The sequence below is a fragment of the Mustela nigripes genome, chromosome 13 (assembly GCF_022355385.1).
Source record: "Mustela nigripes isolate SB6536 chromosome 13, MUSNIG.SB6536, whole genome shotgun sequence".
Taxonomy (NCBI): domain Eukaryota; kingdom Metazoa; phylum Chordata; class Mammalia; order Carnivora; family Mustelidae; genus Mustela; species Mustela nigripes.
The window spans coordinates 17,638,087-17,651,171 of NC_081569.1; the positions used below are offsets into that span (position 1 = coordinate 17,638,087).

Genomic DNA, 13,085 nt, shown 5'->3' on the forward strand with positions numbered 1-13,085 from the left:
CTTCGCAGGGAACGGTGGTCTGGCTGCTTCCTCAGGACAAGGGCACTGTGCACCCTGCTTCCCAGCTAAGTGGTATGCACTGTTGCTTTCTGGCCTAGGATGCCATCCCTGCTGGCATTTAGGAGACAGAATGACCTGGGGCAGTGGGCCTCAAAGGGCCACTGAAGCAGAAGCTAATGGCACAAGTGGTCTAAACCTCCTTCAGGGTCATCTTGTGGAGAGAAGTTCCTGCCAGAGGGAGATGTCTGAAGCGTATCAAGGAAGTTTGTGCACGCAGAGGCTGGGGGAATCCCTCTGCAAGCTCCAAGACCACCCCCACGTCTATGAAACAACTTAGAAGCCCCCCTCCTGGCTGCATTCCAACATTAGGGAACGGGGCTCTGGGTAGGAAAATATTCCTTTAGGGATTTCTATTTGGAGGAGGAGAGACTGTTAAAAGGAATCATTAAATTGGTGTTAAATGTCTCTCTTCTCCCTCCCATGCCACCGAATTCAAGACTACAACCCGCCAACACCTGCTTTCTTCTCGTGCATCAGCTTAAAGAAAATCCCATGTGCCCATCCCCAAGGTTTCGTGAATCACACCCCAGCTCCTTCATTTCTGGAAGAACGCACCTCCCCTTGCCCTCCTCATGCACAGGAGCCCCAAAACCTTATTGGGGGACCATCCTGTGTCCCTCACTGTTGGCAGAGGGACTAGCGGGTGCTTGCCATGTTGTGTTTGAGGTTGCTGCTTGCAGACAAAGAACAAAAGTCCATCTCTGAAACCTCTAACCTTCAACAGAGCTGACAAATGCTGGCCTCTCCAGTGCTGGGATCAGCCCCAAGGGGGGCGCTTTCTGGATTCTAGAACCCCTCCACAAGCAGGGACTAGCTGGCTGGGAGCAGCAGTGCCCTCCCCACCAGCCTGGGGCCACTCACCGAGGCGAGGGGAGGTGATGGTGTTCACGTTGATCTTGTCATTGCAGACCTCCTGGTGGCACTGTCTGTAGGCAGCGGGCTTCAAGAGGGCGGGGCACTCGTTGCCATGGCGCCCGGTGACCTTGTGCATACATTGTACCACGCGGGACTGCAGGCCCTTCCCACAGGTCGAGGAGCACTGCCAGAGATAGAGATGGTCTAAGCTGGGGGCCGAACCTGGGCCGAGTGGTTGTGACCATGGCTACACGGAGCAGCGGCCCCTGTGCCTGGCCCCCGCATGTCATTCCCACGTGCTTGAAATAGTGCAGGACAAGGAGGCTTGGCTGCACACCAGCTGCCTGATAGACGCCTGTTTCAAGATGTTATGGACTGAATGTTCTTTGTCTCCCCAGATCCACATGTTGGAGCCCTAGCTTCCAATGGGTTGGTATTTTTTTGCGGGGGGGGGGGGCGGCTTGGGGAGGTAACTAGGTTTAGATGATGCTACGAGGGCAGAGCTTCCATGAAGAGATTAGGGTCCTTTTAAAAGAGGAAGAGAGACCAGAGACTGACTTTCCACCACTTGAGGACACAGTGACAAAGCAGTCATCTGCGAGCCAGGAAGTGGGCCCTCACCAAGAACCAAATTGGCCAGCACCTTGACTGTGGACTTCCCTGCCTCCAGAACTGTGAGAAATAAATGTCTGTTAAGCCGCTCATCTATGGTATTTTGTCTCGGCAGTCCAAGCAAAGACAAGATCGTTGCTAAAATATTGATTTATGAGGCTTGCATCTTACTTCCCACCCTTTCTACCCCTGTACCAAGCAGAAAGCTGGGCTTCCAAATTCTCCAGCTAGCAGACAAGACAGCTTGGTGGCACCCAGAAGGTGCTGGGCATGATGACCTCAGGCATCTCCCCCTGGCCTTGGATGTAGAGGCGAGCTCAGTCATGGGGGGGGGGGGGGTTGAATTTCCCCAAAGCCTGAAGAGTTGGGGCCCAAAATGAAGTAGAAGAAAAGGAAGTGCAACCTTCCATCCTGGAGTCACAGATTATTTGTGGCTCACAGTTTTAACTCAGACACCAAGGCCTGAGCTACTGGCATCTCCAGTCCTTGTAGACCTGGGTTTGCCAAACCAGCCCAGTTAGCTCGGCAGACATCCCAGGTTCTCACTGAGCACACTTGTTTGGACTTCCCCATATAGTTCCAGTCCTCCTCCTATCCCTCTCTGCACCCTTTTATAAAGTGTTCCACAGTGTTCTGCCAGCAACTCGGCCCCTCTGCCCTGATCCTGCCCTCCGAGCTCCTGGGCCCTTGCTGGCTCTCCCAGGAGCCCCAGGAACTCTCTCTCCGGAACTCTCTCTCTGATAAGCTGGTCTCCTCCATGGGGAGAGTCGGGTGCACAGGCGCATTCTCTCCACCTGGGGTCCCCTACCCACCCATGATTTATGGGGTTCTGAGAGCACTCTGCAAAACTTTAATAAAGCAAACACCTCTGGAGCCACAGCCCAGATGGAATTCATGCCGGCAGAGAGGGAAGCGGGGGTGTCCTCCGAACCCCACATAGAGTAGTGACACCAGGTTCCTTTGGATCATGTGCCCCTCTGTCTCCTCCCTGTCCGTCAGGCCTGACCTTGGCCCGTGCTGGAAGGAGGGCTGTCCTGGGGGCAGGGAGGGGGAAATCTGTGAGGAGTCACCAGGCACTGGATCAGTGGGAGACTGCCGGGACCAGCTACGACCAAGGGGACACGGTCTGCTCCCCAAAGTGCTTGTGCACACCCGGTGAATTCCTCTGCTTCCCAGTCTGACAAGTAGGATCTTGGTTGTTGGTTTTTGTTTTTGTTTACTTTTGTTTTGTATTTCTTACTTTAGAAGGGTTAGGAATCTTGAGGGAATAGTGCAGGGGGGCCCCAGTCTTTTCAAATCAAAAAAGAGGTGGGGAAGCCACAAGCAACCCTCCCTGTGGGCTGTGGCATGTTTGAGCCAGAACAGGCACCCTCCCCCGGAGGACGTGGCCAGCTCCAGGGGCCTCAACATTGTGTCTTCTTAACAGCCTATTTTCTAGATAAACGAGGGAGGGGTTTGACAATGGGGTACTCCTGGGACTCAGGAGTTAGCACTGGGACCCAGGGAAGTTTGAGGGGTGCTGAGGTAGAGGGATGAGGCCATATGACAAGGTCCCACCAACAGGATACCTGGAACATGGGAAGCCGGGATCTGTTGCAGGAATTTCCTGTTGTGCTTGTAAAAACCTCAATGTCCCAGACCAATCCATCTCTATAAGAGGCACCCAGAACTGAGAACCTCTGATTTATCTGGAACTTCTGCCCAGTGTCCTATGTAGAGTATAATGAGCTCTCTTTTCTTAACAACAAACTGGTGAGGATTCATATACAAAAATGTGTAATTAAGTAAGAGCGGACATCCAGCTATCACCCTGCTGAGTTTATACAGGTATGCTCGAATAAAAGGGGGAGATGGCTTTCACTCAAAATTATTCTTGGAAAAGACAAAGTTGCCATATACTTTAGTGAGAACAAAAGCTCTCACAGTTCAGGGGCAGGGATAAGGGGTGCCTTTAATTCTTTGTAGTGTGATCACTTGGGGAGCAAGAAAAAAAGAAGGAAGCAAAAGAAATGTAACTGTCTCCCGGAGGCATGACTCAAAATCACAAATGAGGAGGATGAGCTAAAAAAGATTTAAGAATCACTGAAAAGCAAGCTGGTAAGTGGTTATACAAAGAGCCTGGGATCCACACCAACAGAATGAAAGAAGGAAAAGCCTAAGGATCGTAACGTACTACGAAATCCCGAGGACGCGGAGCATGGCCATGCAAACGCAGAGCAAAGTCCCGCAAACACAGCACTAAGTGACACCCCAGCTCACGAGGACCTGTCCAGCGAGAGCAGCGCTTACAGATTCCGGAAGAGGCGGCATCTCTGTGAACTCAGCGGGGACAAGTCCTATGCTGGCCAACGGGGGACCCAGAAGGTAGAGGGGGTGATAATGAGGGCAGACACAGCAAATGTTAGGTTGCACCTTATAAAACTGCTCACATGCACTCGTTTTTGACCCCGTACACCCAGCAGCTTCATCAGGTCTGACTTTATTACATGAAGAAAACTGGCACTATTTCTAAGTTAAAAGATAAGTATAAACCTTTAAATATGCATGGGTAATGACCTGAATGAATTACATATTTTAGGAAGGCGTTTGACCTGTCTGCCTCTACCATTACAGACTTTTATATGTCAAGTTGGTTGTAAAATTAAAAAAAACTTGCTTCCTGGGAAAATGGGATTACTGTGTACTTGGGACCTGGTATCTGCCTATTTAGCACTGGATTACGCACGTGGGGAAAAGAGGAATCTGCGTACTGATCTAGGGGCAACATCAACATTCCTTTTCTCATCAGATGTTGTCTTGGACTACAGGCCCTGGATCCACCTGGTGCAGGAGACACGTCAAGAAGGGAGAATTAGGAATTGAGTGTCTTCATACTCCTTCTAGGAGAGGGGCTCCTTCTGGGGTGGGACAGACAGTGGCTGGGGCCCCAGGAAACTGCACTGGTGAGTGGAGAAGGCTTCTGAAGCCGTGCTTTTCTCGCTCCCATGGCACCCCCTGACCACACAAGGTACCCAAGGCCCTGCCGGCTGGGCAGTCAGCCCAGCTGAGTCACTTCCTGACCAGCAACATCAGGAAGGGCTTCAATGTCTTTTGCAGGTGTCATTATTATGTATGTAAAAATCAAGGCAAGAACTCAATCCTGTGGGTCTATTCAAACCAAATGCAAAACTGACAAGGTCTCTGCCTGAAAATGATCGATGACCATTGTAAAACTCAGGTGTCTGGGGTTGCCCTTGAAAAATGATTTCCCCTCTGAAAGTTCTTAGTCTTGTTTCACAGGCTCTAAGGCCAGTTGGGGAGGAGGAGGGTGTGGGGGGGGGGGCAGGAAGGGAGTGTATTCATGACAGCCTTGTGTATACAGGTGGTGTGTCTGCTTGTCCCATGGGCTCACTTGTAAGGTTCCACAATAGTGTGGAACATTCCACAACAATCTTGAGGCTGCTGGCCACTGAGCTCAGTGGGGGGGTCACTGTTTGGGCCAACGTCACGTAGTAAGTGGCAGAGGAGGGACAGGACCCCAGTTGCCCCATTTCATGGACCAAATTCCATCTTCCTGTATGAATTATGGTTTGTACTGGATAGAGCCTCCATGTGAGCCAGGAAACAAGAAGTCAGGTTACTGCCCAGGTCCACCATCTTCCCTAGCACAGGGTCACTGGCTTTTAATTTTCCAGCCCGGAGAAAGAACTGGCCTGACATCCACAGGTAACCACACTCTCCTTGACTGGAGTCTTATTAGGGACAGAGCAGCAGGGGAAGAACAGACCTGTTAGCACACTCCATACCTCGGGCAAGTTACTTAATCTATCTGAGCCCCAGTTTCTTCATTTGTGGCTTGAGGATAATAAAATGTTCCTTGCAGAATAATTTTGATGATTAGAATAACTTAGAACAGGGGCACCTTGGTGGCTGTCATTAAGCATCTGCCCTTGGCTCAGGCCATGGTTTCAGGGCCCTGGGATTGAGTCCTGCATCGGGCTTCCTGCTTGGCAGGAAGCCTGCTTCTCCCTCTCCCACTCCCCCTGCTTGTGTTCCCTCTCTTGCTGTCTCTCTGTCAAATAAATAAATAAAATCTTAAAAAAACCCAAACAGAATAGCTTGGAATAAGTGAGCAGCAGTGAGGGAGCCGTCTGCAAGTGCTACTGTTATTATTAACAGTCAGTGCTTGGACAAGAGCAGAGAACCGACCAGAGAATCCCTGGAGCCCAGGAAAAGGCGCTGAGCCGCTTGCCTGCTGGCTTAGCTCTCTGGGGGGTTGGCCACACCCCACCACCAGGCCCCACAGGCAGGTGATCTGGCAGCTCAGCGAGATAACCTCCCGGAGCTGATCTGACCCTGAAAACGAATGCGACTGTAGACAAGTCTGAGGGGCTGCTTTCAATAGCAGCCCCTTGTAACCTGAGCTTGCTGCATTCGGGTTAACACAGGGGGCACAGACAAGGAATTCCGTCTCCTCCTGCCTCCCCTCCGCCTCAGCTTTAATTAAACAGGGAGGAGACCACAGTGTCTCCTGCTAGCGCTGGATTAGCCCCAAGCATCACTGTGAAGCCATTCTGGGACTTTTAAAAATCCCAGCAAACAGATCTATAAAAAACATATCTGGTCTTGTTGGAAGTCCTCTTTCACTGTGGGGTATTTTTTTCAGGTCGTTCATTACATTAACGTTTAATATGGCTCCCTGAGACTGGGGAAACAAAGAAACGAAGCAGTAATAAATCCAGCTGGGAAAGCTCCCCACCAGACGACCCAAAGGGAGGACAGCCCCTCACGTTCCCCCTCCCCAGCTGTGCACCACAGACAAGGCCTGGTGACCTGGCCCCCAGCCCCGGGCAGTCCCCCCGCTGGGATGGGGAGTAAAAGACACATGGGGGGGGGACTGTTCACTGGAAAAGCAATAAGAATGAAAATTCTAGCACCTGGGGAGCAAAAGACTTATGGCCAGAGAGAGAAATCTTTGACTTGGACATATCCATGGGCTCGTGGTATTCATTCGGGTGTGGCTGTGAACAAGAATTCCCTAAAAAACTGGGGAAGGCCTTTGGACTCTCGGACCCAAGTGACAGCGAGACATGGTGCAACGCTTCCTTGCCAGCTTCTTTGGGGGTGATGATGACGGTGGTGGTGGCAGCGATAACAGCAGTAGGAACAGCTGGACCCACCTTCTGCATGCCTACCATGTGCTGAGCCCTGGGCTTAATGTCACTCTTGTTAGACCTCATTTATCATCCCGCTAACAGTGGCTACGGCCAGGGCGGCGCTCAGAACATAGTAGGTGCACAGTAAACATGCATACACCACACTGGCTTTCAGAGAAGAGGAACAGGAGGCCCAGAGTATCCCTGCAGCTCCTCCCCAGTGACAGCTCCAGCCCCTTACCCCCCACCTCAACCTCCTCCAGGGCCACAGGGCTCCCCAGCAGGGAGGAACCGGGTCTCTGTCATCCCATGGTGGCCCAGCCTCGATGACATGCTCCTCTGCAGTGAGGTCTGCCTTCTCTTCAACTTCTCCCAGCTGTAAAATCACGACTATAAATAACACCAGATCCCAAAGCGGTGTTTTGAGAATTAGCTAAAGGAGGTCGTAAAAACCTCAGGAAGATGGCAACGCTGCAGGAATGTTCGATACTTGCTGGAGCCCAGGTTCCGACGGTGGCGGGGGCGGCCAGGCTTCCTCCCCGGCTCTGGGGTGAGCAGCAGAGCTGGCAAGGGGGGAGCCCTCACCGCCCCAGCGTGAGGGCCCCATGTTCTTGTGCTCTGCCGGGCAGGTTCGGCTCGCAGAGCCTGAGGCAGGGGTGGGGGAAGGGCAGACCCTCGTGCTAACTCCATTTTCTGCGGGTGTCTGAAAGGCACTTGGCTGGTGAAATGTCAAAAGCGCTTCAAAAGCATTTTTGACAGATTTCCCCCCAGACTTGGCATAAGCCGTGCAACCGTCGGAAGCTGTTGAAACCTGAAATAGCAGGTTTTAAACAGTAATGAAAATCCCCACTCTTTCCTCCAGCCTTGAAACTGGAAATGCTTTCTCAGACACACACACACACACACACACACACACCCCTTCAACTCATACTCCCTCTCAAACTGTTTTTCCTTCCTCTCCACAGCCTTAGCTTGAGGTTTCCCCAGTGTCTCTGAATTTGCAACCTGCTGACCTATAAATCCTGGCTGGGGTTCTACAGCCGGGGAGCCCCAAGGTCAAGGTGACCCCCGAAAACCCAAAAGGTCTGGTGATCCCAAGAGCTCCTGATTGTGCTCTGTGAGCCTGGGGCGCAGAGGACCCTGCAGGGCCACTGTCCCTGTCAGTCCTCAGGCAGGAGCTGTGATCACTCTGGTAGCTTAGCTCTCTCAGCCCGTTAGTGACTGTGTGAAAGGCCTTCCACTCCTGCTGGAGGAGGCTGGCCCAGGCGCTCTGCAAGCACTACAGCCTGCCTCCTGCCTCCTACGCACACCGTCACCATGTGCAGGCACCACTTTACAGGACCTGAGCCACATTCAAAAGGCTGTTGTAAGACATCAATATTTGATAGGCTCATGGAAGAAATGAGAGTCTGATGAGAGACAGCAGAGCAGGGATGTGGGACCTGTGTCCTCCTGACCACAAGCCCTGTTTGGGGGTCACCGATAGAGCATGTGTTCCATAGAGACAACAGCTTCTCTGATTCAACGGCAAGGTCCAGGTAGTGGCTAAAACCCAGGCTGCTGTGCAGGGGAGCGACACCTCTCTCTGATCCCTTGCTCCACACAAAGGCAGCTAGTTTGACAAAGGTTACTGGGTCAATGGAGGGACAGCAGGGCAACAGAGGGGACAGAGGCATCTGCTGTTAAACTATTAGCTCGCTTCCATGCAGGTACCTGTCCTGGCAATTTCCGGGGGCTCCCCTGCTCTATTGGAAGCTCATTTCTCTCAACTGAGCAGATATGGGCTCTAGACTTTTCTCCGGAACTCGGTTACCTGGTGGGAGGCTCTGTTCAGCCACACAAAATGTTCCACACCAAAGGGGTAGTCTGGCCTCTCCCTTCTGCCCCTGCTCTGAAAAGCAATGAAACATGATGACCCTCCTTTCCCTGGGTGCTTATAATCCTATGAGTAACATCGAATGGAGGACTGGCTCTCTTATCTTCATGCAGAGTGCTGGCTGCCTGAGTGGTATGGCTTCACACAGTCCAGAAAAAGGTCCTGATACTGCTGATGCCTCACACACTTCCTCTCTGATGTACAAGTTTCTTTTTAATAAGGACTCAATTTTTTATTTCACAAATGAGGGCAGACAACAGGCAGGACCTCAGAGAGAGAGAGAGAGAGAACACTAAAGAGAGATTTATACTACAGTGTGAATGACTGATACAGAGCCCTTGGAGGAAAAGGTTGTGAGAGACAGGCAGATACCTGACTTTCTGATAAGCACATGCCTGTGATGGTTCGAGCTGCAGGCATCTTAGAATTCAGCTCCTCCATGTTTCAAGGTCACAATCTAAAGCCCTGACATTATTATGCACCTGAACAAAAGGTGGATTAAGAGTCAGAAGGCAGGGACCAAACTCTTAGCTCTGCCATTTTTTAATTGTGTGACCTTGGGGGGGAAAAAAAAGCCACATCAGCACTGTGAGCCAGTTTCCTCATCTGTAAAACGGGGATGGGGCCAAATGAGATAATATGAGTGAATGTATTTTGTTAATTCTAAAGCACTAGGGGATGTCAGGGGCCACTACCACTGAGCCCAAAAGAAAGAGCATCACTCTCCACCAGCAACCCCATCCACAGCTGTCCAGGCAGAGGATGCCTGCGTCCCACAGCACAGTGTGCACACTGGACCAGGCGACTGAGTGTCATTGGCTAATGTCAATGACTAATGTCATTGGCTCCTTGTCGGTCCATACCTGGGCTGGGTCACTGTCCACTCTCATACCCCCTGACCAGGACAGGTCTAGCACGCTCTCTCCTAAGAAAAGGAGCTCAGGAAATGCTGCTTGAATCACAGAGACTTGGCTGCAGACCCCCAGCCTTGCAGAGTGGGGTGTGGGGTCAGGCCCCATCCAAGAAAGGAGGTGCAGGCTTTGGAAGTGGTGTAGGCTGAAGCACTTTCTGTAGCAAACCACTCTTGTTCTTGCTAAGGCCCTGGAGCTGAAAGCCCTGTCTCCCTGCCCAGAGCACAGGAAGGCATCTACCAGCTGTCTGAACAGCACGGGATAGCAAGGTAGGAGCGAGAGGCTCTCCCTGACTTCTTCCCTGGGGTGCGGCAGCCCAGAGGCTCTTGTGTGCTCACTCCTTCCCCTGACCTCCCAAGGCCTCTAGGAGGTGTTGTGATTTCCAGATCACAATCTGGGGCTCGGGTGTGAGGGGGCACAACTGGGGCCTGACTGAGGCCTTACAGTCAGACCAGCTCCCTTCCACGGGACCTCCAGTGGCACCAGGAAGTCAACGGTCCTTTGATCTCTTCAGTGAAAGGGAACGCCATACTCTTAACGCAGAGAGCCAATGGTTTTCTTTAAAAACACCATACATTACAATCCCTCCAGAATAATTTGTTTCTAATCAGAAACATCCCATCATCTCAGTGGTGATTAATGCCTCCGGTCTTGAAACTGAAACATCTCAACTTGTGATCAAAAGTCTCACTATTCTAGAAAGAAATGTGATTTCCTCCTCTCCCATTTTAAGTGACATCTCCCTGCCCCCAGGTCGAATACCCAGCATTTAGCGGGTGGAAACAATGATTTGCACAGATCTGGAAATAGCTGGTATCCCAGGAGGACAGGTCATTTTTCAAACATGGCAGAGAGTAATAATGCCCTCAGCAGGAATGGGAATGTGAGGATTGTCCCACGCAGGGGACCCAGGTTGGGGTTCAGCCATGTGCTGAGGCTGGGGGAGGGGCCTTGCCTCCCCACAGTTCTGGGTGCTGTTCTCAGGCACCCTCACCCAGCTACTGGAGAAGACTGGTGCCAGCCCCTTCCCAAGGGATGACTGGTCCTTCTTGCTTCGGTGGGGGCAGGACAGCACCTGAGGCATGTCCTTAGACTGGCCCGTCCATCACCTCCCTAGAGACATGCTAATCTTTCTCAACAGCACCTTGGGGCCAAGTAACAGGAGATTTCTTAGAAGCAAAATGTCAAAGTTTCTAGATCACTGAGGCTCTGACAGCCCTCAGAGTTCTATTGACTTTCCTTTTGGGCAGCTTGTTTGAAGCCTTCAAAGTCTGGCACGTGGTGGTTTGGGGGCTGGTTATAGAAGAGGATTTAAAAGTGTACCATGTGTGTGATGAGGGCACTGTCCACAAGCCGTGAAGCCAAGCTAAGAGGTCAATGGCAAAGCAAATATAGTCCAAACAAGTGTGAATATCAGGGTAACATTCATCCAGTGGAATCCACTTATGTTGGACAGTTGCCCAGTGAATGAGGACCAGGACCCCCCTGGGGAACTGTATCCTTTCCATTCTCCAGAGAAGAAATGGGGAAAAGCAACAGGCAGATTTTTAGAACTGTGCTGTACAGATCTCTGCACCTGGGGGAGGGGCAGCCCACCTGGTGATGGCAGTGGAGGAGGGAGTGGTGGCGAGGCCAACGGTCAGGGTGTGGTCCCCTGGTTCAGTTCTGTGTGGCCCCTGCCCCATCATGCTCGCTCCCAGTACATTTGTGCCTATACGGACTTCCAGTTCTGGGGCCAAGTTCTCACTTTGGGAGGTCAAGTCTTCCCTGGGCCCTAGCTCTGGCCAGACCTGCTGGGGACGGGGCAGCTGGAAGCATGGGAGAGCACGCCCCCCTTCCATGCTGAGTACTCTCCCTCTTGGCCCTGTGTGCACCAAGCCAGTGCCATCAGATACCAGCCCTGAATAGCAGCCGAGATCATCACAGGCCATCAAGCTGTCCTGTTTTTATGGCCAGGGGTCACTGATCAAGCTGGCTGTGCTGAAGAGTAGGCTCTGTGGCCTTCCAATGCCTTTCCAGAAAGCTGGGAGGCATTATTCACCATGGCCTGGCTAGTCAAGAGGCCGGCCAGCTAAGGGCTTGACCTCACTGGTGAACCTGGTGGGAGAGGGAGTTTGCTGGATGGCAAACCAGCCTCCGCAGCCAAGGAGGGGCGCTTGAACAATGGAGGAGGGCGAGTGGGGTAGCATGGTGTTGGGCCTCTCAGGTATGACTTACATTCATATCCTGGGGTTCTGTACCTCCCCACACCAGGAAGTTCAGGGTGTTAAGAAAACCGAAGTGTCCATCTGGTTTTCGAAACCAGAATGGTGAGGCTCGAGAAGGCCAGGCTCTGGAGAGCTGATGACCGTCTGTGGGACATGCTGTGGCTCAAAAGTACCATCATAGGGCCTCCGGAGCGCTTCTCCATGTGGCCTGAGCTCTGACTAGTGGTTCAGGAGCTTGGACTCTGGCAGAGGGGTATAGGCCAGTCCCTTCATCTCTGAACATCTACTGACTCTTCTAGAAAACAGGACTAAGGACCTGGCTGGAGAGCACAGGTGCAGGGGTAGACCTCAAACAGAAAACTACGCAAGGTGCCTCATACTCTGGTGGCTGCACATGGCCCAGGCCCTCCCTGAACCCTCCTCCACTCTGCTTCTTGCCCAGGGACATCTGTGACCATGGAAGTCCCCCTTCACTAGCACAGGTGACATGTGGGGTGTGACCACAGGACCCTTCTAATTCCTTGGGTAGAATGACAGCTTTGTTCCAATCCACACCTGGATATTTGGAGTCTGGACAATGGTCTTCTGCCTCTTACTATGTTGGAGAGCTCCCCTTCCATGTCTTCTGACAATTCTGACACCTATGTGAACCTGATACCTATGATGCCTAGTCTACAAGAAAACTCCCAAGTGTTTTCTTGTAGACTAGAACCCAAACTGTTGAGAGCTCGCTTCCATTTGGCTGGGCCTTTGGGATACACTGGTGACCTTTCTCAAGCTGGGTCTGACGCCCTTGTCTAGGAGACATTTCTTGGCACGGTTGTATAAAAGGCTGGGCCCTCTGATTGATAAGACAAAGTCAGATGAGGTCAGAACAGGTTAGTCCTGGGGACTGTGCCTCACCACAGTGTAAACACTGGGTGCTGGGTTTGGGGCTGAGATGTCCAAGAGCTACTCACACTTACTATAATGCCTTGATAGCTCCGAGCATCTCTGAGAAACAGGCAGGGCCAGTGTTAATGAGTCTCTGTTCCAGAGATAAAGAGAATGAGGGCCAGAGAGGTTAAGATTTGTTAAACGGTGCGACAGAGCTGTAACTCAGCCCCTTGATGCCTCAAGTCACAGGACTCCAGCTTCTAATGGCATTTTTGCAAGGCCTTTGAAGTGAAGTTCAAGTGAGGCCTTCCTCCAATGGAAGACACATCCTGGCAACTCCATCCTAAATGTTATTACATCCACGCAGAAACTGGACTGTCGGCCCTGGTTCTATTGCTCTGGTCAGATCTACTGATCAGGGAGTAAATAAAAAGGAGGTGTTTTTGGTCTTCCCCAAATTTGCAGTTATCCAGAGGCTGCATTTTAGCACAGCTGGCAAACTGAAACCTGACCTATTTGGCTTTTATGTCCTCCAGGGGCTTGGAGGAGACTG

General features: G+C 51.8%; 1 protein-coding gene across 6 annotated transcripts in view; it reads right to left on the reverse strand.

Moving 5' to 3' along the window:
- The window catches only part of ADAMTS17 (ADAM metallopeptidase with thrombospondin type 1 motif 17), a 374,867-nt gene that overhangs the window by 45,214 nt on the left and 316,568 nt on the right, over window positions 1-13,085 (reverse strand). For all 6 annotated transcript variants that reach the window (XR_009399014.1, XM_059371667.1, XM_059371665.1 and 3 more), the window contains one exon: window positions 922-1,099. Coding sequence is in view for 5 of the 6 variants with exons in the window: in XM_059371667.1 (XP_059227650.1) it covers window positions 922-1,099 (178 nt within the window). In the remaining variant the exon portion in view is untranslated. The remainder of the gene's footprint in view (window positions 1-921; window positions 1,100-13,085) is intronic.